The sequence below is a fragment of the Pristiophorus japonicus genome, chromosome 1 (assembly GCF_044704955.1).
Source record: "Pristiophorus japonicus isolate sPriJap1 chromosome 1, sPriJap1.hap1, whole genome shotgun sequence".
Taxonomy (NCBI): Eukaryota; Metazoa; Chordata; class Chondrichthyes; family Pristiophoridae; genus Pristiophorus; species Pristiophorus japonicus.
In genome coordinates, this window is record NC_091977.1 from 253082284 (window position 1) to 253109048 (window position 26765).

Genomic DNA, 26765 nt, shown 5'->3' on the forward strand with positions numbered 1-26765 from the left:
TTGTTTTTTTTAAGGCCTTGCTAACCTGTGTTGCATCTTATAGTGATTTGTGTATTTGTACTTCTCTACCACAGAAAGTTGTTGAGGCCAATTCACTAAATATATTCAAAAAGGAGTTAGATGAGGTCCTTACTACTAGGGGGATCAAGGGGTATGGCGAGAAAGCAGGAATGGGGTACTGAAGTTGAATGTTCAGCCATGAACTCATTGAATGGCGGTGCAGGCTAGAAGGGCCGAATGGCCTACTCCTGCACCTATTTTCTATGTTTCTATGTTTCTATCCCTTTGTTCCTCTACCCCACCCAGACTCGCACCTTCCAATTAATAAGTGACCTCCCTATTCTTCCTACCAAAATGTAATACCACATTTATCTGTGTTGAACTTCATTTGCCAATTATATGCCCATTCTGCAAGTTTATTAATGTCCTCCTGTAATTTGTTGCAGTCCTCCTCAGTATTTACTATCTCCCGCAATTCGGTTTCACCCGCAAATTTAGAAATTGTGCTTTTAATTCCAAAATCCTTTAATGTAAATTGTGAACAGCAGTGATCCCAGGATTGATCCTTATGGAATACCACGACCCACCTTCTGCCACTGTGAATAGCTACCCTTTACCCCTGCTCTCTGCTTTCTGTCTTGAAGCCAGCTAGCTATGCATTCTGCTAGTTGTCCTCTGATTCCACATTCTCCGACCTTGCTCATCAGCCTATTATGTGGTGCCTTATCGAAGGTGTTTTGAAAATCTAGATAAATTATATCTACTGCATTACTATTGTCTACTCTCTCTGTTATCTCTTCAAAAAATTCAATGACGTTGGTCAAGCAAGACTTTCCCTTTTGAAATCCCTGCTGAGTATTCGTTATTATATTTTTGGTTTCTCGATGTTCTTCTATTTTCTCCTTTATTAGGGATTCCATTATTTTTCCTACCACCGACGTTAGCTGACTGGTCTTTAATTCCCTGGACATGTTCTATCCCCCTTCTTAAATATCGGTATTACGTTAGCTATCCGCCAGTCCTCTGGCACTACACGTTAGAGGGGACATTGGCTGATGAACACGTGTGCTTTGTGGATCATCCAGTGTGATTCCCTGAAAATGATTTACTAAATCCCAAGGATGAATGGATCTGTGCTGCTGCTTGTATTGAATAGAGTGAGATTGAGTCAGTGATGGGGTGCCATATAAGATGCTGGAATTGTCCAGGTGTGCAGGCTCTGAGCCTGAGAATGGAATTGGACTAGCTGGGATAATAAAGGATATGGGGAGTGAGAAGGAGCATGGGATTAGCTAGGTAGGTTATTAAAGTGAATGGGAAATGAACTCTATGTGAAAGAAACAGTTTGATTTGACTGAAGATTTGACCGTGAGTTGAGCCAAGAGGCTAGAGTTTTGGCAAAAATTATTTAGTCACTATTTGAGACTCCATGTGGCATGAGGGACAGCACACATTTGTATCTTCAACCTTTCTTTATAACCGTGATTGTAGCTGATTTGAGAGATACTTGAGCGGAACAAATGATGGAAAAGTTTTAGAAGCAACGGTGCACGTTGATTTCCTGAATTAAACCACTTGACACTGCACATTCTCCTGACTCTAAGCTCTCGGATCTCCCTGGCCAAGATCTAGAAGTTTAGCATATCTGATTTTCTGTCCGAGAGACAGAAGAGCAAGAGAGTGGCTCCTTGAGTGGCTCTCGAATTTGAGGTGAGGGAGGCTCTTTTGTAATTTGCATACTCTTTCAGTACTGTCACGCGGTATCACATTCTGTTCATTAAAGTAACTTGCACCTGATTTTGGACATCGGTTAAGGTGCTATTTCTTGTCCTGCCTGCATCTAATTTATAACATATTAATTCCACCAGTTACAGTAGGTTCTGATTGGATCAATTATATTGGCAGGATTTACTTTATGTCAATAATAGCAATGAATGAAAATATCTTGTGTTCACAGTTACAATCATGATGACTCTGAGACAATACATGATGAAGTCATCTTTTCAGCCACCGATGGCTCAAATTCAGCGGAATGTGTTCTGGAGATCAAGGTCAGTGGGGATACATTGATAGTGGTCAAGAGTTTCAAAGGCAGTGCGAGCTGGTATCTGAACTCAAACCTAATGCTTCGAACACTTACATTGGGCTCAATTTTCCTCAGTGATTGGAGCTGTTTTTTTTGAACAATCTGCTCTTTTTGGCCTAAGTTGAAAAACCACAGTTTCCCCAATCAATTTGCACCTCAGTTAGTTACGATTTTTTTAGGTCAGTTTTTTTTTCTGCCAAAGGGGGCGTAACGAGCCACCTACGCCAATTCTGCCCATTTAGGGATGTTTGGCCAGCTGAGAGTTACTCCAGTTCTGCTTCGGCCAGTGTATGTGACCATTCCAGAAACACCTTTTGGAGAGTTAAGGAAATCGGCGCAGCAGGTGCCCGGACATACTAAAAGAATTGAAAAATACATAGCAGCAACTTACCTCCAACTCTTCCCGAAGGCTGTCTAGTTCCATTCTCGGTCCCCAGTTCACTCACTCACAGAGAGAGAGAGAGAGAAAGAGAGAGATGAGGACCAAGAATGGGACCAGACCGGCAAGCCGAAGTTGCTGCTATGTGTTTCTCAATTCTTGTAATGTGTTGGCTGTATGCTTCACTTTGCAGCTTCAGCTCGCATTGTGTCCCTGGTTACCATAGCAGCCCGATCTTTTTGGCGCCGATCAAGGCTCCATGCCCAAAACTAAAGGTTGGGTTACGCCACGCCAAAATGAAGAAATCCAACGGGGAAACTTAGAATATTTTTCTTTGGCTTACTTAGGCCCCCAAAAATCAGGCGAAACTCTTCAAGTAAGCAAAGAAAAATGCTTTGGGGAAAATTGAGCCCATTATAAAGGCCTGTTCCATATTAAATAATACAGGAGACAAAATGATCTATTTTACCAATGTTTCTGGCAACTGGCATTTAAGATACAAGCTTATTTAATGAATTTAAGATTTTGTGGTATATAATTACCTCTAGGATACTGAAATTCCCCCAAATATCACTTTCTGATTCCCTGCAGCCTTTCTTACTGCATGCACAGCACTTTCTGCTCAGTGTGACCAATCTTTAGTGTGATCAATCTTTGTCTTTTTCTTATATAAAAACAGAAAATGCTGGAAATCTCAGTGGGTTGTGGAGAGAGAAACAGAGTTAACATTTCAGGTCGATGACCCTATGTCAGAACTAGCGAATGTTCAAAAAGAACATATTCTAAAGGAACACTGAAAGGGGGCGGGGAGGGAAGAAGAAAAGGGAAGGTCTGTGATAGGGTGGAAGACAGGAGAGATTAGAGAGACAAAAGGGATGATGGGCCGATTTGAGATGGTAATAACAGAAGTTAGAAAACGGTTAGTCCAGATAGGGTGTGAATGGTGGAATAATTACCAGCTGCCATGGTGAAACAGATAGAAAAAGATTACACAGGCCCCTTGGGAAAGAGTGGTATGGTAGAATTAATATGGTAGAATTCTTTATTAAGATGGAGAGTGCCACAGGTAATTCAGAGACTAGGGTCCTGAACTTAAGGAAAGGTAACTTCGATGGTATGAGACGTGAATTGGCTAGAATAGACTGGCAAATGATACTTAAAGGGTTGACAGTGGATAGGCAATGGCAAACATTTAAAGATCACATGGATGAACTTCAACAATTGTACATCCCTGTCTGGAGTAAAAATAAAACGGGGAAGGTGGCTCAACCGTGGCTAACAAGGGAAATTAAGGATAGTGTTAAATCCAAAGAAGAGGCATATAAATTGGCCAGAAAAAGCAGCACACCTGAGGACTGGGAGAAATTTAGAATTCATCAGAGGAGGACAAAGGGTTTAATTAGGAGGGGGGAAATAGAGTATGAGAGGAAGCTTGCCGGGAACATAAAAACTGACTGCAAAAGCTTCTATAGATATGTGAAGAGAAAAAGATTAGTGAAGACCAACGTAGGTCCCTTGCAGTTAGAATCAGGTGAATTTATAATGGGGAACAAAGAAATGGCAGACCAGTTGAACAAATATTTTGGTTCTGTCTTCACGAAGGAAGACACAAATAACCTTCCGGAAATACTAGAGGACCGAGGGACTAGTGAGAAGGAGGAACTGAAGGAAATCCTTATTAGTCGGGAAATTGTGTTGGGGAAATTGATGGGATTGAAGGCCGATAAATCCCCGGGGCCTGATAGTCTGCATCGCAGAGTACTTAAGGAAGTGGCCTTAGAAATAGTGGATGCATTGGTGATCATTTTCCAACAGTTTATCGACTCTGGATCAGTTCCTATGGACTGGAGGGTAGCTAATGTAACACCACTTTTTAAAAAAAGGAGGGAGAGAGAAAACGGGTAATTATAGACATCAGTAGTGGGAAAATGATGGAATCAATTATTAAAGATGAAATAGCAGCGCATTTGGAAAGCAGGGACAGGATCGGTCCAAGTCAGCATGGATTTATGAAAGGGAAATCCTGCTTGATAAATCTTCTGGAATTTTTTGAGGATGTAACTAGTAGAGTGGACAAGGGAGAATGAGTGGATGTGATGTATTTGGACTTTCAAAAGGCTTTTGACAAGGTCGCATACAAGAGATCGGTGTGCAAAATTAAAGCACATGGTATTGGGGGTAATGTACTGATGTGGATAGAGAACTGGTTGGCAGACAGGAAGCAGAGAGTCGGGATAAATGGGTCCTTTTCAGAATGGCAGGCAGTGACTAGTGGGATGCCTCAGGGCACAGTGTTGGGACCCCAGCTATTTACAATACGCATTAATGATTTAAATGAAGGAATTGATTATAATATCTCCAAGTTTTCAGATGACACTAAGCTGGGTGGTGGTGTGAGGAGGATGCTAAGAGGCTGCAGGGTGACTTTGACAGGTTAGTGAGTGGGCAAATGCATGGCAGATGCAGTATAATGTGGATAAATGTGATGTTATCCACTTTGGTGGCAAAAACAGGAAGACAGAATATTATCTGAATGGCGGCAGATTAGGAAAAGAGGAGATGCAACGAGACCTGGGTGTCATGGTACATCAGTCATTGAAAGTTGGCATGCAGCTACAGCAGGCGGTGAAGAAGGAAAATGGTATGTTTGCCTTCATAGCTAGGAGATAGGAGCAGGGAGGTCTTACTGCAGTTGTATAGGGCCTTGGTGAGGCCTCACCTGGAATATTGTGTTCAATTTTGGTCCCCTAATCTGAGGAAGGACGTTCTTGCTATTGAGGAATTGCAGCGAAGGTTCACCAGACAGATTCCTGAGATGACAGGACTGACATATGACGAGAGACTGGATCGACTGGGCCTGTATTTACTGGAGTTTAGAAGGATGAGAGGGGATTTCATAGAAACATATAAAATTCTGACGGGACTGGACAGGTTAGATGCAGGAAGAATGTTCCCAATGTTGCGGAAGTCCAGATCCAGTGGACACAGTCTAAGGATAAGGGATAAGCCATTTAGGACTGAGATGAGGAGAAACTTCTTCACTCACAGAGTTGTTAACCTGTGGAATTCCCGACTGCAGAGAGTTGTTGATGCCAGTTCATTAGATATATTCAAGACAGAGTTAGATAGGGCTAAAGGGATCAAGGGGTATGGAGAGAAAGCAGGAAAGGGGTGCTGAGGTGAATGATCAGCCATGATCTTATTGAATGGTGGTGCAGGCTTGAAGGGCCAAATGGCCTACTGCTGCACCTATTTTCTATGTTTCTATAAGATGTGGGGGGGGGGGGGTTAAAAAAGGAGGCAAGGGAACCAAATATGGGCAGAGGTTATGGTCTGAGATTGTTGAACTCGATGTTGTGTCCAGAAGGCTGTAAAGTGCCTAAATGAAAAATGAGGTGCTGTTCCTTGAGTTTGCATTGAGCTTCATTGGAATCGCGTAGGAGGCTGAGGATGGAGATGTCGGAGTGGGAGTGAAGCGGGGAATTATAGTAATAGGTGACCGGAAGCTCGGGTGTGGACTGAACGGAGGTTGAGGAAAAAGGAAGACATATCAGAAGCACTAGTGTGAAAGGTGGCACTGTCAGCAGATGCGATGGAAACAGAGAAATTGGGTGAATGGAATGCTACAGGATGTAGGTTGGGAGGAAGTGTAGTCCAGGTAGCTGAGGGAGTCAGTGTGCTTATAATGTATGTCAATAGTCTATCCCCAGAAATCCAGAGAAGTCGAAAAGTGAAGGTAGGGAAGGGTGGAAATTTGGCTTTTTCTTCTTCGCTCCCGTGCCATTAAACTACGTAGGTATGAGGGGAGAGTTAGCTAAGGTAGATCGGGAAACTACATTAAAAGTTATGAAGGTAGACAAGCAATGGCTAGCATTTAAAGAGTTAATACATCATTTACAACAAACATACATTCCTTTAAGGCACAAAAGCTCCACAGGAAAAGTGATCCAACCTTGGCTAACAAGAGGAGTTAAAGATAGTATTAGATCAAAGGAAGAGGCTTATAATATTGCCAAAAAGAGCAGTAAGCCTGAGGATTGGGAGGATTTTAGAATTCAGCAAAGGAGGACCAAGAAATTGATAAAGAAAGGGAAAATAGAATGAGAGTAAACTAACGAGAGACATAAAAACAGATGGTAAAAGCTTCAAATGGGTATGTAAAAAGGAAAAGATTAGAGAAAGTAAATGTGGGTCCCTTACAGGCTGAGACAGGAGAAATTATAATGGAGAATAAGAAAATGGCAGTGAAATTAAACAAATACTTTGTGTCTATCTTCACGGACCAATAAACAAAAAACCTCTTGGAAATAGTGGAGTACCAAGGGTCTAGTGAGAATGACGAATTGAAAGAAATTAGTGTTAGTAAAAAAAATAGTACCGGAGAAATGAATGGGACTGAAAGCCAATAAATCTCCTGGACCTGATGGCCTACATCCTAGAATTTTGAAAGAGACGACTATAGAGATAGTGGATGCATTGGTCGTCATCTTCCAAAATTCCATAGATTCTAGAACGGTTCCCGCAGATTGGAAGGTAGCTAATGTAATCCTGCTATTTAAGAAAGGAGGGAGAGAGAAAATGGGGAATTACAGACCTGTTAGTATGATATCAGCAGTCGGGAAAATGCTAGAATCTATTATTAAGGACCCAGTAACAAGACACTTAGAAAATAATAACAGGTTTGGGCAGAGTCACCATAGATTTGTGAAAGTGAAATCATATTTGACAAATCTGTTTTTTGAGGTTGTAACTAGCAGAATAGATAAAAGGGAACCAGTGGATATGGTGTATTTGAATTTTCAGAAGGCATTTGATAAGGTGCCATGCAAGAGGTTATTAAACAAAATTAGGGCTCATGGAATGGGGGTAATATACTCTCATGGATTGAGGATGCGTTAATAGACAGAAAACAGATAGTAGGAATAAGCGGGTAATTTTTGGGTTGTCAGGCTGTAACTAATGGGGTGCCACAATCAGTGTTTGGGCCCCAACTATTCACAATCTATATCAATAATTTGGATGGGGGGAACCAAATGTAATATATCCAAGTTTGCAGATACAGCAAGCAATTAAGAAAGAAAATGGTACGTTGGCCTTTATTACAAGAGGATTTGAGTATAAGAGTAATGACATCTTACTACAATTATATAGGGCCCTGGTGAGACCGCATCTGGAATATTGTGTACAGTTTTGGTCTCCTTACCTAAGGAAGGATATATTTGCCATAGACGGAGTGCAACGAAGATTCACCAGACTGATTCCTGGGATGGGAGGATTGTCCTATGAGGATAAATTGAGTAGACTAGGCCTATATTCTTCAGAATTTAGAAGAATGAGAGGTGATCTCATTGAAACATACAAAATTCTTACAGTGCTTGACAGAGTAGATGGAGGACTTCTGGCGGGGGAGTTTAGAACCATGGGTCACAGTTTCAGAATAAGGGGCCGGCCAGTTAGGACTGAGATGAGGAGAAACTTCTTTGCTTAGAGAGTGGTGAATCTTTGGAATTCTCTACCCGAGAGGTCTGTGGAGGCTCAGTCTTTGAAGAGATCGATGGATTTTTGGATATTAAGGGAATCAAGGGATGTGGGATAGTGTAGGAAAGTGAAGTTGAGGTAGATGAGCTATGATCTTATTGAATGGCAGAGCAGGCTCGAGGGGCCTACTCCTGCTTCTAATTCTTATGTTGAGGAAATCCATTTCTGCCACTGCTTTGCATCCAGGAGATCGTGCCCTAGGTTGCTTCCATAATAAAAATACCCCCTTTTTATGTGGACAGATCACTAGCCTGACTCATGACTCCCTACCAGGAGAGCCAACACGATGCAATGCGGAGCTTCCATCAGATGCAAGTACCTTGCTGGATGTGAACCCAGTATTCTGAGAGCGGAACTCTTGGTGCCGGAACAGCATGTACAATAGTGGTTGCTAATCATTAATTTGCTGCCCTTATTATTCATTTCTATGTTTAATGTTTCAATCTCCTTCCCTTATGCTATTATGTTTCCTTCTTTTAAATAGCTTTCAAAAAGTCAAGAACTAATTAAAAAACAATCCCTTAAAAACAGTCCCATCCCTCTGTCTGTGAAATATTCAGCATTCTTTCAGCTCTGTTGCATGCAGCTATGTTCCTGAGGTGCATGGTACATTCTTGAGTTGTCTCTACCATGTTTCACCATCCATATTTTTGATCACCCTCGTTGATTTGTATTGCCACCCTGTGCCTTCGAGAATGCCTTCACTAGCCTTGGTAAGCTGGGTAACATGTCTGTTATAAAAACTAGAGGAACCTTTCTAATAATTAGTTTTAGCTACTCATTATCCTGAGCCTCAGTAAGATCAGAATGGCTTACTCCTGTTCCCATGTTCGTAGATCGATCTCGCCCATCTCCAACAGGCAATAGAGCATCTCAACTTCAAGCTCCATTTTAAGATTAAATTATTAAGCACTTTTATTTTACAAAAGATGAACAATCAAATAACTAATAACGATATATTAGTCAATCTCCTGTGGCACTGCACATGGAGTCAAGATCAATTGCAGTCTTCAAATGAAGCAGCATAGAGGACAGGGAAAATTGTTCCAGGGCATGCAGCTGTAATTGAATTACCATTTTAAACTCATATATTCTATCTTATTTTTATATACTACTTGGATTTGGCATTAATTAATGGTTAATTAGCAAAATATTCATTTGAAAAGCAGAGAAATAGAGTTAGTTGGAACATAAGAATTATGTTCTTTGCAGTAGAGGCTGAGTAACTGGGGCACATAAAACCGAAATGCAACCACTGGCGGGAGGGTGCAATTACAGTGTGAGGAGTTTACATCGGCAATTTCCATTGTAAATGGGGATATGGGAATTCATCATGGGAAACTTGACAGGAATTGTGTGCAGATATACAGTAGAAATCATTCCATGCTGCTCATTAAAAGGAAGACAGCAGGAGCTCACAATATAATGCAAAGTTATTTTTGTTTGCATTACCTGTAAATACGCAGTGTACCTTTTCTCTTTGTATCTCCCATCACTGCCAGAGCTGATGCTGGCTTAAACTGTTCTCTTAAGAATTCAAAACTAAATCTAAGGGTCCGAAATTGCCCCCGATTAAAAGTAGACGCACTTACCGATCTTTTAAGATTTTTCTCTGCCCCAATCCATGGGACGGCAATATTCACCTCTTTGTTTTGCATTTCCGGCCGGGGCGGTGTTGAGGGGCGGAAGTGCCCTTGGGTCGGGTCGGCCGCCCCAACAAGTCATCAGCACCCCACTGCCACGTCACAATGTCTCTCCCCTTCAGTTAAAGGGGAGGGACGCTGTGAACTCTGCAAGAAGTTTAGTTAGGCTCACTGGGCCACCAGGGAGAGTTTCGGCCAAGCCAGCGACCCAGTACTGTCTGTTAGCGGCCCGGCTGAACCCGTGGCCACCGTTGTTGGGCCGAACCTCGGTGTCGGCCCGACAATTAAAATAAAATGGAGGCACCGGCATCATGCTCTCCCCTTTAAGGGTGGACGCGTCGCCCAGGCACACACAGCTTCCCGCAGGGGAAACCTGTCAGTGGCACCAACCGGCAGCGGCACCACTCCCACGGGGCAATTTCCCGCGGGGGTCGGAAAGGGGGTCACCGCCGGTCGGTATGGGGTCGGTGTGTGCCCAACGGGCGGCAGCACAGGTGGGGTGGAAACCTGTTCCTGACATTTCCGGCCCGAGGGCAATTTCTGATGGGCCGGCCCATCCGTCTGCCCCCAGTCAGTAAGACTTATCCACTCCATTACCACCTCCTAGGGGCGGTACTGGAGCTTAAGGAGGGGGCAATCTGGGCCCCTAAGTCTCAAACAGATATTGCACCTTAAATATTTCCAAAAATAGTTAATTAGACCTCCTAGATTTAAACAAATATCAACCACACTAAAAAACAGGCTATCTTACACATAGCTGAATAAATCACAGTCTGCACAAAAGCAAAACATTGCGGATGCTGGAATCTGAAATAAAAACAGAAAATGCTGGAAATGCTCAGCAGGTTAGGCAGCGTCTGTGGAGAGAGAAACAGAGTTAATGTTTCAGGTCGTAAAAACATAAGGAATAGGAGCAGGACTGGGCAATTTGGCCCCTTGAGCCTGCTTCGCCATTCAATACGAGCATGGCTGATCTGATCTTGGCCTCAACTCCACTTCCCTGCCCGCTCCCCATAACCCTTGACTTCCTTATCGCTCAAGAATCTGTCTATTTCCACCTTAAATATATTCAATGACTCAGCCTCCACAGCTGTCTGGGGCAGAGAATTTCACAGATTTACAACCCTCTGATCTACTGGTTCCCCCTTATTCACCCTGCTCGTTACATCCTCAATGAACTCCAGCTAATTTGTCAAACATGATTTCCCTTTCATAAAACCATGCTGTCTCTGCTTGACTGTATTATGATTTTCTAAACTACTTCCTTAATAATGGACTCCAGCATTTTCCCAATGACAGATGTTAGGCCTACTGGTCTGTAGTTTCCTGCCTTCTGACTCTCTCCTTTCTTAAATAGGGTCGTTACATTTACAGTTTTCCAATTCGCCGGGACCTTCAATGACCTTTCATCAGAACTAGAAAAAGTTAGAGATGTAACAGGTTTTAAACACGTGTAGGGGCAGGGAAAGGGGGGAGGGGAGGAAAGAACAAAAGGATAGGTCCTGTTACATCTCTAACTTTTTCCAGTTCTGACGAAGGGTCATCGACCTGAAATCTTAACTCTTTTTCTCTCTCCACAGATGCTGCCTGACCTGCTGAGTATTTCCAGTATTTTCTGTTTTTAAATCACAGCGTGAGTTTGTTTGAAAGTAGCTTTTCTGCTCCCTTAGACTTTGCAGTCTACCGAACAAAATATGAAACATTTGTCTGAAATTAAGCTGGGTATAAGATTTTCATGACAGCTTGCTTTTAAACTCATTGGAACCGATTTTCAGGGGCTGCACCAGAAAAGAATGGGGCAGAAGCACACCAAAGATTGAGGTGTACGGTTCACCACTGTGTTTGTTCTGCCTCTTAAACCCCCGCCGCTTCTCCCGAGGGCCTTCACCAAGGAGGAAGGGGTGACCAATCCAAAGTGCTGATTTAACAAAGAAATTAACCATAATACAAACTAACTTATGGCAGTGAAATTCATCAACTAACCAAGTGAAGTTGATGTTTAAGTCAAATCAGATTTTTTATACTGACTTATTAGTGGGTTCCCATTTGGAGTAACAAGTATAGTTTTCAGCACCCTCCCTTCAATAAGACCTCGTATAGGGTTGATTCCAGGATTCTAAGTTATGAGAGAAACTCTCCGATATGAATTGGTTATTGTTGGAGAAAAGAAGATTCAGAGAGAATGTAATTCACAAATTTATAATGCTGAGGGGTGTTGATTATCTAACTCTAAATCAATAACATCAAGTGATTGGTGAACTGGAAGACTAGTACAGAAATAGCAGAATTAGATTGGACATTGAGGAAAAAGATTTTTCCACAGAAGAGTCAATTTTCATCAAATCGAGTGAACACTTAGTAAATTAGTTCTGTTATAAAGGATTGTATTCAGTTGGTCAATGGGCTCCATGGTGCGGACTCCTTCTAATCAACCGTCACACCCATTAACTAGCCTTTTTCCTTTCATATGGTAACTCAGCTGCTGTGTATTTCCTACTTTGTGTACTCTTAGATTTAAAAATGGGCAAAAATATTTTCAAATGCCACAACCCGGCTCAAGCGTTGATGCATCTTAACATGTCAGACCAGAAAGACACTGCTCACAAGCAATGATCACCCATACCTAAAGAGTGAAACAAAGTGGGGGTGAAATTGCCCGGTGCCCCAATTGGGGTGGTAACCAGCTGGGGCTGGGACATCCTGCTCCCGGCCCAAGAGTCCCACCCCCGACTCTGAATTGGGCTTACCGCCCTTCAATGGAAGTGGAGATTCATTTTGCACGCTCCACTTCCTTTCGGAGCGGCTCCCAGGACGCTACTGCGGCAGTGGGTGAAGCACTACGCTTAAAGGGGAGGGCCGCTGCACACTCTGAAAGGCCTCTGATGGCCTCCACTGGGTAATCATGACAGCGTGGGACCGGGCCTGCACGATGACGGCCCGGATCACGCTAGGGCCGCCATCCTGGAGGTGACCCGAGAGTCGCTAATTCAAAAAAGATGGCGGCGCGTGGCGCTGGCGCCCTCCCTCAAAGTTGCGCCCCGAGAGCGGGTCGCAAAGCTGCCATTGACATCCGCTCGCACCAGCCTCGCGGCCCATTGGACAATTTACCCTGCGGAGCAGTGAGGGGTCGGTGCGAACAGTGATAACGCCATCGCCAGTTTCATGGTGGCCCAGGGCGCAGCACTGTGGTAGCAGCATCTCCTGCAAACTTCTGGGCAATTTCCCAGGAACTGTTAGCACCCTACCCCACACTCCCTGCCGAAAAGTCTCCTCTGCCCCATTAGCGCTCCCCGAAGGCACTAACTGGCCTCTTAAAAAAAAAGGGACAAATTCATACCCAGTGTGTCTAAACAAGTAATTACGGTTAAGCAATCACTTGGTTCTATTGGTTGATGTAGGGACAAACTATAAAGTGCAGGAGAAAATTCCTCAAAGGGAGAATGAGTGGGAGAATGGTGGTTATACAGGTGGTTATACAATCGTGGGGCTACACATAGAATCATACCTCACTTCTATATGTAATTTGGCCCATCGTGCCTGTTCTGGCTCTTTGAAAGAGCTATCCAGTTCATCTCTGCTCTTTCCCCATAGCCCTGCAATTTTTCCCCTTTCAATTATTTATCCAATTCTCTTTTTTAAGTTTTAATCAAATCCGTTTCCACCACCCTTTCAGGCAGTGCATTCTAGAGCATAACAACTCGCTGCATAAAATAAATTCTCCACATTTCCCTTCAGCTTCTTTTGCCATTTACATAAGAACATAAGAAATAGGAGCAGGGGTAGGCCACACGGCCCCTCGAGCCTGCTCCGCCATTTAATACGATAATGGCTGATCCGATCATGGACTCATGTCCACTTCCCTGCCCACTCCCCATAACCCCTTATTCCATTATCGTTTAAGAAACTGTCTATTTCTGTCTTAAATTTATTCAATGTCTCAGTTTCCACAGCTCTCTGAGGCAGTGAATTCCACAGATTTACAACCCTCTGAGGGAGGAAATTTCTCCTCATCTCAGTTTTAAATGGGCGTCCCCTTATTCTAAGGTTATGCCCTCTAGTTCGAGTCTCCCCTATCAGTGGAAACATCCTCTCTGCATCCACCTTGTCAAGCCCCCTCATAATCTTACACGTTTCGATAAGATCACCTCTCATTCTTCTGAATTCCAATAAGTAGAGGTTCAACCTACTCCACCTTTCCTCATAAGTCAACCCCCCTCATCTCTGGAATCAACTTAGTGAACCTTGTCTTAACTGCCTCCAAAGCAAGTATATCATTTCTTAAATATGGAAACCAAAACTGCACTCAGTATTCCAGGTGAGGCCTCACCAATACCTTGTACTACTGGAATTATACTTTCCTGCTTTTATACTCCATCCCCTTTGCAATAAAGGCCAAGATTCTCTTGGCCTTCCTGATCACTTGCTGTACCTGCTTACTAACCGTCTGTGTTTCATGCACAAGTACCCCCAGGTCCCGCTGTACTGTGGCACTTTGCAATCTTTCTCCATTTAAATAATAACTTGCTCTTTGATTTTTTCTGTCAAAGTGCATGACCTCACACTTTCCAACATTATACTCCATCTGCCAAATTTTTGCCCACTCATTTAGCCTGTCTTATGTCCTTTTGCAGGTTTTTTGTGTCCTCCGCACAGATTGCTTTTCCTCTCAACTTTGTATCGTCAGCAAACTTGGCTACGTTACACTCAGTCCTTTCTTCCAAGTTGTTAATATAGATTGTAAATAGTTGGGGTCCCAGCACTGATCCCTGTGGCACCCCACTGATCACTGGTTGCCAAACCGAGAATGAACCATTTATCCCGACTCTCTGTTTTCTGTTAGTTAGCCAATCCTCTATCCATGCTAATATATTCCCCCAACCCCGTGAATTTACCTTCAACCTGTGCCCTCTGGTTACAGACCCTCCTGCCCTGAGAGTAGTTTCTCCCTATTTACTTCATCAAAACCCCTCCTGATTTTGAACACCTCCATTAAATCTCCCATATCCTTCTCTGCTCTAAGGAGAACAATGTTTATAACACCTGGTTATTTGGCAGGCATGGTTCAGGCTGCAGCACCGTGAAGTGGCGCAGCCACTGCAGCAACACACAAGGAGAAGAAGCTAAAATATAATACAGGTACAACATTCCGAATCCAGAACTCCGAAAACCGGAATTGTCTGAAAACCGGACATTTCAGCGAGTGGTGAAGAGCAGAGGATCGGCGGGCGGCGAGGTCTGAAATCTGGCAAAACCCGAAATCCAGCACGGATTCGGTCCCAAGGATTCCGGATTCCAGACTAATGATTTTCTCGTCGGAAATCCGGGAAAACCAAAAAACGGCACAGACTCGGTCCCGAGGATTCCGGATTTCGGACGTTGTACCTGTATATAAATTTAAATGTAGACTTCAAACAAAGAGCTGTACTCCAGAGGTTTGTGATATCTTCTGCTGCAGTACACAAGTGGTCTCCATGACTTACACAGATAGAAAGGGAACATATCTCCCTCAGGCAGGAAATATTCTGAACAATTTTTTCCCATTATTACAGCAAAGTAATTTAAAAGTACTATTCCCCAGGGTATCCTTTCCTCTTAATGATCCTATTGGCTGCTGCTTCCCCCAGCATAATTGATGTAAATCGTGGCTTGCTTGTGCTGGAAGTGCCAATGTCACTCAGTTTAATGTTGGAAATGATTACTAATCACACTAGAATTTTTCAGAGTACTTAATGGGGTAGATCATGACTTTGTGTGATAGTGTAAAACAATTGTATTTATTTCTTTTAGTGTCGATGGAAATAAAAACCGAGCGGGATGTAAAATGGGCTCCCGCCTACTTTACACTAATGCACATAGTCCCAATATGTTTAACAAAGCACACTGATCAATTTGTTAGCTGGAATAGCATTTTATACTTGGTGATAGACTATTTCCTGACATCTTGTCAGAAATAAGGGAAACATTGGCTCCCTGTGAACTTTAACCTCAATTCAAAGGCAACACTCAAGAGACTGGTAGTCGGATGATTCTGCTGCAGCACAAATCTTTCCAGTGTTCTGTATTTTCACTCTAGGTATTGCCGGTGAATGATGAGCCCCCAGTGATGAAACCTGGACTGAACCCCAGTTTGTATTGCCTTGAAGGAGAAGAAGTCATTATTACAGCAGAAAATCTCTATGCAACTGACATGGATAGCGATGATGAAAAACTGATGTTCATGATTGCACGGCAACCATTCCATGGAGTGGTACAGAAGCGTAACCAGGTTGTTGACCACTTCTCTCAGGCTGATATTAATGCTGGAATGGTGACATATGTACACACGGGTAAGCAGCTGCTCATTACTTAATGCTGGTGCAGTCTTAACACACTGCCACACTTCTTTATCGTCTTTTCGATGTGTGGTTAATCCGAGACCCCACCTGCCCTCTCCGGAGGATGTAAAAGGTCCCATGGAACTATTTTGAAGAAGAGCAGGGGAGTTCTCTCTGGTGTCCTGGCCAATATTTATCCCTCAACCAACATCACTAAAAAATCAGATTATCTGGTCATTCTCACATTTCTGTTTGTGGGAGCTTGCTGAGTGCAAATTGGCTGCCGCATTTCCCACATTACAACAGTGACTACACTCCAAAAGTAATGAATTAGCTGTGAAGTGCCTTGGGATATCATGAGGTCACGAAAAGTGCTATAAAAATGCAAGTCTTTCTTTATACACATCAAATTCTATATTTATTGTACAGCACTGTCGCTGTCGAGTAGCTGTGCAAGTTGTTTTCTTGCAATGCCATCGGCAGGGTTTAGAAGGTGACATTATGAGGACAGGTTGCATAGGATGAAAGAAAGATGTGAATTTATACAGTGCCTTTCACGACCACCGGATATCTCAAAGCGCTTTACAACCAATGAAGTACTTTTTGAAGTGTCGTCAAGTGTTATGTTGATTGAGGGATAAATATTGGCCAGGACACCGGGGATAACTCTCCAGCTCTTCTTCGAGATAGTGCCATGGTATCTTTTACGCCCATCTGAGAGAGCAGACGGAGCCTCGGTTTAACGTTTCATCCAAAAGGCGACACCTCCGACAGTGCAGCACTCCCTCAGCACTGCACTGGAGTGTCAGCTTAGATTTTTGTGCTCAAGTCCGTGGCGTGGGACTATGAACCCATGATCTTTTGGCTCAGAGGCGAGGGTGCTACCCACTGAGCCACAGCTGACACTTCCACATATTTGGCTTGTAGTCCCTTGAGTATAGGAGAGTACAGGGTGATTAGACTGAGGTGCATAAAATGTTAAAAGGATATGATAAAGTAGATATGGAGAAACTATTGTTGCTGCTGAGGAAATGAAGAACAAGAGGGTAGATTTCTTAAAATAACAGCTTGGCCATTCATGAGTGAAATCAGGAAACACTTTATCACAAAGAGTGTAGAAATCTGGAACTCACTCTGAAAAGGCTGTGGATGCTGGGACAATTGGGGCTTTCAAGACTAAGGTGGATAGTGTCATGTATTCAACCAGCATTGTAACCCATGTATAATCTGACCCTTGACATTGACATGCTGCAACACACACCCGACACCATAGGACGACGCATCGCACGTTAACGCAAGTTTCTTACATGGGTCGTATAGTGTTAACAGATTGTTGGAACATAACAAATTGCGTGCTTTATTAAAAGCCCTTTCCTGGCTGTCCCCCCAGACCCATTCGCGACCTTTGCATAGGAGCACATGTAGCGGCTCTAGCAACGTGCTCAATTTGGGAAGAAAGTTACCAAAATAGTTCAGGAGCCCCAGGAACGAACGCAGCTCCGTCGTGTTACGGGGTCTGGGTGCTCTCTGGATCGCTTCCGTCTTGGATGCAGTAGGGCTGATCCCGTCTGCTGCTACCCTCATCCCCAGGAATTCTACCTCTGGAGCTAGGAAGACACACTTCGCCTTTTTCAGTCGCAGCCCTACCCGGTCCAATCTGCGTAGCACCTCCTCCAGATTGTGGAAGTGTTCTTCAGTATCGTAACCCGTGATGAGGATGTCGTCCTGAAAAACCATCGTCCCTGGAATCGACTTGAGGAGGCTTTCCATATTTCGTTGGAAGATCGCGGCGGCCGAGCGAATCCCGAACGGACATCTGTTGTACTCAAACAACCCCTTGTGTGTCGTGATGGTGGTCAGCTTCTTCGACTCACTCGCCAGCTCCTGGGTCATGTAAGCTGAGGTCAGGTCCAATTTTGAAAAAGTTTGCCACCGGATAGCGTCGCAAAGAGGTTCTCCGCTCTCGGTAGCCGGTACTGGTCTTGGAGTGAAGTGACACCCGATTGATGGTGGCCTTGTAATCACCACATATCCTGACCGACCCATCCGCCTTGAGCACCGGCACAATCGGGCTCCCCCAGTCACTGAATTCGACTGGCGAGATGATGCGTTCCCTCAGCAGGCGGTCCAATTCGCCTTCTATCTTTTCCCGCATCATGTACGGCACCGCTCTGGCCTTGTGGTGTACTGGCCTGGCGTCCGGGTTTATGTGAATCACTACCTTGGCCCCCATGAAAGTGCCGATGCCGGGTTGAAATAGTGAGTTAAATTTGTCCAGGATTTGTGAGCATGATACTCGCTCCACAGAGAAAATTGCATTGACATCGCCCCATTTCCAGTTCATGACAGCAAGCCAACTCCTCCCCAGTAGTACGGGACCGTCCCCTGGGACAATCCAGAGTGGCAACCTGTTCTCCGAATCTTTGAGGGTCACGACTACCGTGGCGCTGCCTAGCACCGGAATGATCTGCTTTGTGTAAGTCCGTAGCTGTGCGTCAATCGCCGATAATTTTGGCCTCCTGGCCTTGGACGCCCACAACTTTTCGAACTTTTTGATACCCATCAGAGACTAGCTGGCCCCCATGTCTAGCTCCATTGATACTGGGATGCCATTGAGGAGCACTTTCATCATTATCGATGGCGTCCTGGTGTATGAACTGTATACGTGCTCCACATGAACTCGCTGAACTTCAGCTTCTAGCGATTTCCCCCAGCGTTCATTTCTGCAATTTCTGCAGGTATTTTGCTCATCTCTGCAAGCTCCGGCTGAGTGTGTGCCTCCATGCCTCCAACATGAGCTGTTGTTGGAAACAAAAGATCCCTTGCCAGTCGATCGTCCCTGATATTGTCCTTGAGTGCGCCATTAACAGGTGTTGATGGCCCCATTACTGGCCGCATTGACCCTTGCAATGGCGTGAATCGTTGTTCAGCTTGCCATTGTCTCTGTCAAACTTCCCTTCTGGGTTCGACTACATGTTGGGGCATGCCCGATTGCCCCTGTCTGCCTGGAGAACTGTGTGCTGCTTTAACAATGTTGAATCTCTGTCCCAACCATTCCTTAACACAGGACCTCTCATCTGTTCTGCTAGTGGCCATGCTCGCGTGGTTTAAATCCCAGTTTCTCGTCGACATTAATAGGTCCTTACTATACAGTATAAATGTACACGAGGCCCATGCTTGAGAGAAGGTCAGTCTGTGACCTGTCCTTTATTCCTTAGCACTCCAAGTGATGAAGGTGGGTGGAGCTTCCCCTTTTGTACCTGAAGGCCCAGGTTAGGAGTGTCTCCCACCTAGTGGTCATTGTTCTCACAGTGTACAACTTAGGTCAGATTATACATGGGTTACAATGCTGGTTGAATACATGACATATAGAATTTTGCTGAGTAAGGGTATCAAGGATATGGATCAAAGACAGGAAAATCAAGTTGAGGTGGCGATCAGCCATGATCTAATTGAATGGTGGAGCAGGCTCAAGGGACAGAAAGGCCTATTCCTGTTCCTAATGTCCCTATGTTGCTAAATATAAATGGCCGACACCTGACTCTTTTTCTGCCCGCCTCTCCCCGATGTTTGATTATTACAGTCTGCATTTTAAATACAGTTGCAGCAGCTTAGGAGCAGGCATTAGTTAGCTTTAGTCCATGCCTCAAAGTGCTTGTAAGAAACTGTACATTACTGACAATTAAAGGGAGCCTTGAGGGAAATCAGTGACTGATAGACTGATAGAATTGATGTGACGCATCACATATGAGTCATTGGAACTGCTCCAACTAGTGAGAACACATTTCCTGGGCTGCCTTCTGTCTCTTTTGGAGTTTTTTCCAGACTCCTGTACATTGTGCACGCAGTACTCATTTGGTGATGCAAACAAAAGCTGTCGAATTCGGGAATTTTTAAAAGTATTTTTACGTTGACGAGATGGGTATTCTGATATGGCAGTGTTGTAGCTGCATGGAAGTAGGCTCAAGTGATGTTAAAAATGGAATTTATTTACACCCTGGAGGCTGTTCAATTTCGATCAGAAAAGATTCTGGCATCACACAAAAGCAAAATACTGCGGGTGCTGGAATCTGGAATAAAAACAGAGAATGCTGGAAATCTCAGTGGCTCAGAACGGGAGAGTGTTCAGAAAGAACAGATTCTTAAGAAGCACTGAAAGGGGGAGGGGAAGAACGAATAAAAGGGAAGGTCTGTGCCAGGTTGGAAAACAGGAGAGATTAGAGAGACAAAAGGGATGATGGGCCAAATTGAAATGGTAATGCCAGGAGTTAGAAAAACATTAAGTAAATCGCTGTTTCACCTGGAAGGAGTATTTGGGGCCCTGGATAGTGGGAAGGGAGGAGGTAAAAGGGCAGATGTTGCATCTTCTGTGCTTGCATGGAAAGGTGCCATGGGAAGGGGAGGAGTTGCTGGGGCTGACTGCAGAATGGACCAGGGTGTCGTGGACAGAGTGGTCCCTTCGGAACGCTGAGAGAGGAGGGGAGGGGAAGATGTGATTGGTGGTGGGATCATGCTGGTGGTGGCGGAAATGGCGGAGGATGATCACGGAAGCTGGTGGAATGAAAGTTGAAGACAAGGGGAAAGGGTGAGAGCAGAAGTGTAGGAAATAGAACGGACACAGTCGAGGGCCATGTTAACCATGGCAGAGGGGAATACTTGGTTGAGAAAAAAGGAAGACATGTCAGAGGCACTAGTGTGAAAGGTGGCGTCGTCAGAGCAGATGCGACGGAGACGGAGAAACTGGGAGAATGGAATGGAGTCCTTACAGAATGTGGGGTGGGAGGAAATGTAGTCCAGGTAGCTGTGGGAGTCAGTGGGCTTGTAGTGGATACTGGTCGAAAGCCTATCCTCAGAGATGGAGATGGAGAAGTCGAGGAAGGGAAGAGTCGGGGATGGACCATGTGAAGGTGAGGAAAGGGTGGAAATTGGAAGTGAAATGAATGACATTTTCTAGTTCAGGGCGTGAGCAGGAAACGGCACCGATACAGTCATCAACGTACCGGAAAAAGAGGTAGGGAGGGGACCCGAGCAGGACTGGAACAAAAATGTTCTACATATTCCATGAAAAGGCAGGCATAGCTAGGACCCATTCGGGTTCCCATAGCAACACCTTTAATTTGTAGGAAGAGAATGGAGTTAAAGCAGAAGTTGTTCAACGTGAGAACAAGTTCAGCCAGGCAGAGGAGGGTGGTGGTGGATGGGGACTCGTTGGGCCTCTGCTCGAGGAAGAAGTGGAGTGCCCTCAGGCCATCCTGATGGGAAATGGAAGTGTAGAGGGATTAGACGTCCATGGTGAAAAGGAGACAGTTGGAGCCGGAAAATTGGAAACTGTTAAAGTGATGGAGTACGTCGGAGGTGTCACGGATGTGGGTGGAAAGCGAGTGGACAAGGGGAGAAAAATAGAGTTGAGATAGGAAGAAATAACTTTTATGGGGCAAGAACAGGCTGAAACGATGGGTCTACCGGGGCAGTCCTGTTTGTGGATCTTGGGAAGGAGATAGAAGCGGGCTGTGCAGTGTTGGGGAACTACGAGGTTGGTGGCTGTGGAGGGAAGAACTCCAGAGGAGGTGAGGTCAGTAACAGTCTGGGAAATTATGGCATGATGTTCAGTAATGGGGTCATGGTCCAGGGGCAGGTAGGAGAAACAATTGGACTCAGGGGCCACAATTGGACTCAGGACCACAATTGCACTTCGGACCACAATTGAACTTAGGGACCACAATTGGACTCAGGACCACAATTGGACTCGGGACCACAATCGGACTCGGGACCACAATTGGACTCAGGGACCACAATTGGATTTAGGGACCACAATTGAACTTAGGGACCACAATTGGACTTAGGGACCACAATTGGACTCAGGGACCACAATTGGACTCGGGACCACAATTGGACTCGGGACCACAATTGGACTCGGGACCACAATTGGACTCGGGACCACAATTGGACTCAGGAACCACAATTGGACTCAGGGACCACAATTGGACTCAAGACCACAATAGGACTCAGGATCACAATTGGATTCAGGGACCACAATTGGACTCAGGACCACAATTGGACTCAGGACCACAATTGGACTCAGGACCACAATTTCACTTAGGGACCACAATTTCACTTAGGGACCACAATTTCACTTAGGGACCACAATTTCACTCAGGGACCACAATTTCACTCAGGGACCACAATTGGGCTCGGGACCACAATTGGGCTCGGGACCACAATTGGACTCGGGACCACAATTGGACTCGGGACCACAATTTCACTTAGGGACCACAATTTCACTCAGGGACCACAATTGGACTAGGGACCACAATTGGACTCAGGACCACAATTTCACTCAGGGACCACAATTTCACTCAGGGACCACAATTGGACTCGGGACCACAATTGGACTCGGGACCACAATTGGACTCGGGACCACAATTGGACTCAGGGACCACAATTGGACTCAGGGACCACAATTGGACTCAGGGACCACACTTGGGCTCCACACCCCTTGGTACTTGTTGGGAAAATCAATCAGGCTTTCAGCTCCTGATCACTGTCCTTGCTGAAAATGTTGGGAAAGAACGGGATTGGGTGATGCCTCCATGGTGAAATAGGCTGCTAAAGCCGCTTTTAATATCGAGAAGCACCTGTTTCCATGGAACTGCACCCCGGCAGGATTGAACTGCTTCCGAGGGGGGCGAGAGGAGAAAAGGAGGGTGACAAATAGAATGCTTAAGCTGAATGATCTTAGTTGGGGGCCGGCTTGTGATTTGAACTGCTGCTGTCAATTAAACACTCGTGACTAAAAGTAAATTCCTCATGGAATTATTTTCTTTGTATAATGAGTCTTGCTGTTTTAATTCTCCCTGTTCTCAGGTGGCGAGGTGGGTTTAACACCCTGTTTCGATTCCATTACTTTTGTTATCTCGGATTGGTATGGAGGTACGGTGGGAGGCTGCTGCTACGAGGAACCTCTTCCCCTTCCACTACCTGTTCACGACTCTCTCCCTGTATACGACCTCAACATTACTGTAATGCCCATCAACAACCAACCACCGAGAATTATCATTGGTAAGAAAACAACAAAAAAATGCCTCTTTTAAGTTGATGTCTGTCAATGTGAATAAATATACCGTGGTTCCAGCGCTATTGGGGCAATGTTCCCTCTAACTGTTTTGGGTGCGCGTATCCTTTAAATTTGCTGCACAGTATTATTTCCAGTGGCAGCAGCTGGTGAGCAGCCTGCGCAGAACCTCCCGAATGGTGCACAGCACAGCCGCGCGCCTGATGGGGAACACTATGTTGGGAGAGGAGATATTGTAAGGGGAGCAATGTTTGCTGGCAGACCACAGGCCAGGATTGAATAGGCATATGGGAAAGGATGAATATTTAACTCAATTACTTTCATTTGGAAATAATTGTGCAGATCATTCCTTTAGGACAGAGGTTCTAAAGCTATAGGGCTCGCCAAGGTTATGAGAGGGACACAAGGGGAACAATGAGAAGAAGGGCACTGGGGACATGCTGCTGGCCGTGAGGGGACGTGTGAGATTGATCATTTGCCTTTATTGTAGAGGAAATTACGCAGGAAAGTGCAAAAGTATAATGGGAGAATGCAGCAATGATGTGCAGAGTAACTGGGAAACTCTGATTATGTTGTGGGGGTCCGGGACACATAACTGGTACAGTTGCTGTTATTTGAAATGTTTGTTTTGATCGTTGAGAGCTTGCAGCCTACACCATGCACCACGGGAGGTAACTCAATGCTGGAGGTCTAAGGTCAAGGAGGAAACCTATTGACATGGGTAGGGAATTGGTTAGGAGGTAAGGATAATGGGTAGGTACCTAAATTCGCAAGATGTGACTAAGGTGCCTCCCAGGGATCTGTACTGTGGCCTCAGCTTTTCACTATATCGAAAAATTGCTTGGATAAAGGAATAGAGAGCCATATATCTAACTTTGCTGATGATGCTAGGTCAGATAGCATGGGAAATAGTGCAGATAGGACCAGAAAGGCACAAAGGGACATTGATAGATTCAGAGTGGGCAAAACTGTGGCAGATGGAGTTCGACGTGGGAAAGTGAGGTCATCCACTTTGAACCTAAGAAAAATAGGTCAGAGTATTTTCTAAATGGTGAGAACTATGGGTGAGAAGAAAGATTTAAGGCTCCATGTACAGAAATCACTAAACTTTAGTGGACAGGTACAAAAAAATAATTTAAAAGGCTGATGGAATGTTGGCCTTTATCTCAAGGGGGCTGGAATACAAAGGGGTGGAAGTTATGTTACTGTGGTATAGAGCTCAAGTACTGCCATCAGTTCTGGGCACCATGCCTCAGGAAGGATATATTGGCCTTGGAGGGGGTGCAGCACACATTCACTAGAATGATACCGGGGCTAAAAGGATTAAATTATAGGATGGGTTGCAAAGACGAGGTCTGTATTCAATTTAGTATGGAAAATTAAGGGATGATTTAATTAAGATGTTTAAGATGATTAAAGGAGTTGATTGGGTAGTTAGAGAGAAACTGTTTCCTCTGGTGGGGTAGTCCAGAACAAGGGGGCATAACCTTAAAATTAGAGCTAGGCTGTTCAGAGATGATGTCAGGAAGCAGTTCTTCACAGAAGGGATGGTGGAAATCTGGAACTCTCCCACAAAAAGCTGTTGTGGCTGAGGGTCAATTGAAAATTTCAATACTGAGATCGATAGATTTTTGTTAGGCGAGTGTGTTAGGGCTTACAGAACCAAGGCGGGTAGATGGAGTTAAGATACAGATCAGTCATGATCTGATTGAATGGTAGAACAGGCTCAGGGGACTGAATTACCTCCTCCTGTTCCTATGTTCCTAATAAGGTAGCAAAAGCCACAGGGTCAGGCCCTGAAATCAAAACCTACACTCAATACTTTATCAGTCATTACCTCTCACATGTAAGCTAAAGAACACAAATGTTTACTATTCCCATAGAAAGCTTTCTTACAATACAAGTAATATTGTATTTTTGGTAAATATACCTTATACCATAGGTTGCACTGTTAATGTCCTTAATGAATAATTGTTACAGAGCTAGGTTTGTTCCTTATATTAACATCCCAGAATTTGGTGATTTCAGTTGTAGCAAAACTGAAATTGGATTTTTATTGCAGGAAATTGCATTGTTAAGCTATTACATGAGTTATAACTTTATAAAAATATTATGACAACACTTTCTTTATTTCTGTATTGGCACAGACGTTACTGGGACAATAGCGGCCAGTTTAATGCGCACACCACTAGTAATGTGTAAATAACCCAGCAACGTGTAGCGAGGAAGAGATGTGCCGTGAGTTGCAAATCACCACAAACTGCTGGACAAGTTGCGCTGCCATTGCCTTGCAAAATGGGTTCTCACCATCAACCGCCCCATGTGTTTCAACAATTGCTGCATTTGAGCCATAAATATGAATGAAACTCACTGCACAAAGTTAAGACGGATACGGTAGCGTAGTGGCAATGTTACTGGACTAGTAATCTGGAGGCCTGGACGAATGATACGGGGACATGACTTCAATTCCCATCACGGTAGCTGGGGAATTTTAATTCAATTAAATAAATCTGGAATTAAAAAGCTAGTGTCAGTAATTGTGACCATGAAAACACATTTGGTTCATTAATGTCCTTTAGGGAAGGAAATCTGCCATGCTTAGCCGGTCTGGCCTATATGTGACTCCAAACCTACAGCAATGTGGTTGATCTTAACTATCCTCTGGAATGTACCAAACCGCTGCAAAGACGTATATTCACTTTGGGAGTACCTTCACCACATGGAATGCAGCGGTTCAATAAGGCGGCTTACCACCACCTTCTGAAGGGCAATTAGGGATGGGCAATAAATGTTGGCCTTGCCAGCGACGCCCACATCCCATGAACGAATAAAAAAAACTTTAAAATGTAAGGACCGTTTCAATAACAAGATTTATGTTCCTGCAATGCCACTCAACCAGCTCAGAAAGGGAACAATTGAAACTTTAGAGTTGCATTCCTCCACGTAGTAAAGTGTTCTTAAAAAAAAGTCTTGCTTTCCTTCCTGTCTCTTGTTTTCTCTCTCTCTTAATCCAATCTTTCTTTCCCTCTCGTTATTTCTCTTTCTGTACCTCATTTCACTCTAATTCACCTGATTTCCTTCTCAGCCATTCCTCTGTTTCTTTCTCTACCCTGAAATCTCATAGATTAAGAACATAACATAACATAAGCAGTTCAGAGAAGGTTCATGAGGTTGATTCCTGAGATGAAGGGGTTGTCATATAAAGAAAGGTTGAACAGATTAGGCCTATACTCATTGGAGTTTAGAAGAATAAGAGGTGATTTTATTGAAATGTGTAAGATTCTACAGGAGCTTGTCAGAGTAGATGCAAAGAGGATGTTTCTCCTCGTGAGGGAATCTAGAACTAGGGGGATAGTCTCAGAATAAGGGGTCGTCCATTTAAAACAGAAATGAGGAAGAATTTCTTCTCTCAGAGGGTCGTGAATCTTTGGAATTCTCTACGCCAGAGAGCAGTGGAGACTGGGTCATTGAATATATTTAAGATGGAGATAGACAGATTTTTGAAAGATAAGGGAGTCAAGGCTTATGGGGAGAGGGTGGGGAAGTGGAGTTGAGGCCAAAATCAGATATAAGAATATAAGAAATAGGAGCAGGTGTAGACCATAAGGCCCCTCGAGCCTGCTCTGCCATTCAATAAGATCATGGCTGATCACCGACCTCAGCTCCACTTTCCCGCCAGATCTCCATATCCCTTGATTCCGTCAGTCTCCAAAATTCTATCTACCTCAGCCTT

The 26765-nt window shown here is 44.3% G+C and overlaps 1 protein-coding gene across 1 annotated transcript in view; it reads left to right on the forward strand.

Annotated features, from left to right (window-relative positions):
- frem1a (Fras1 related extracellular matrix 1a) overlaps window positions 1-26765 on the forward strand; it is a 352151-nt gene that overhangs the window by 156061 nt on the left and 169325 nt on the right. The window contains 3 exon segments of the mRNA XM_070877990.1: window positions 1958-2051; window positions 15720-15972; window positions 22825-23019. Coding sequence (XP_070734091.1) covers window positions 1958-2051; window positions 15720-15972; window positions 22825-23019 — 542 coding nt within the window.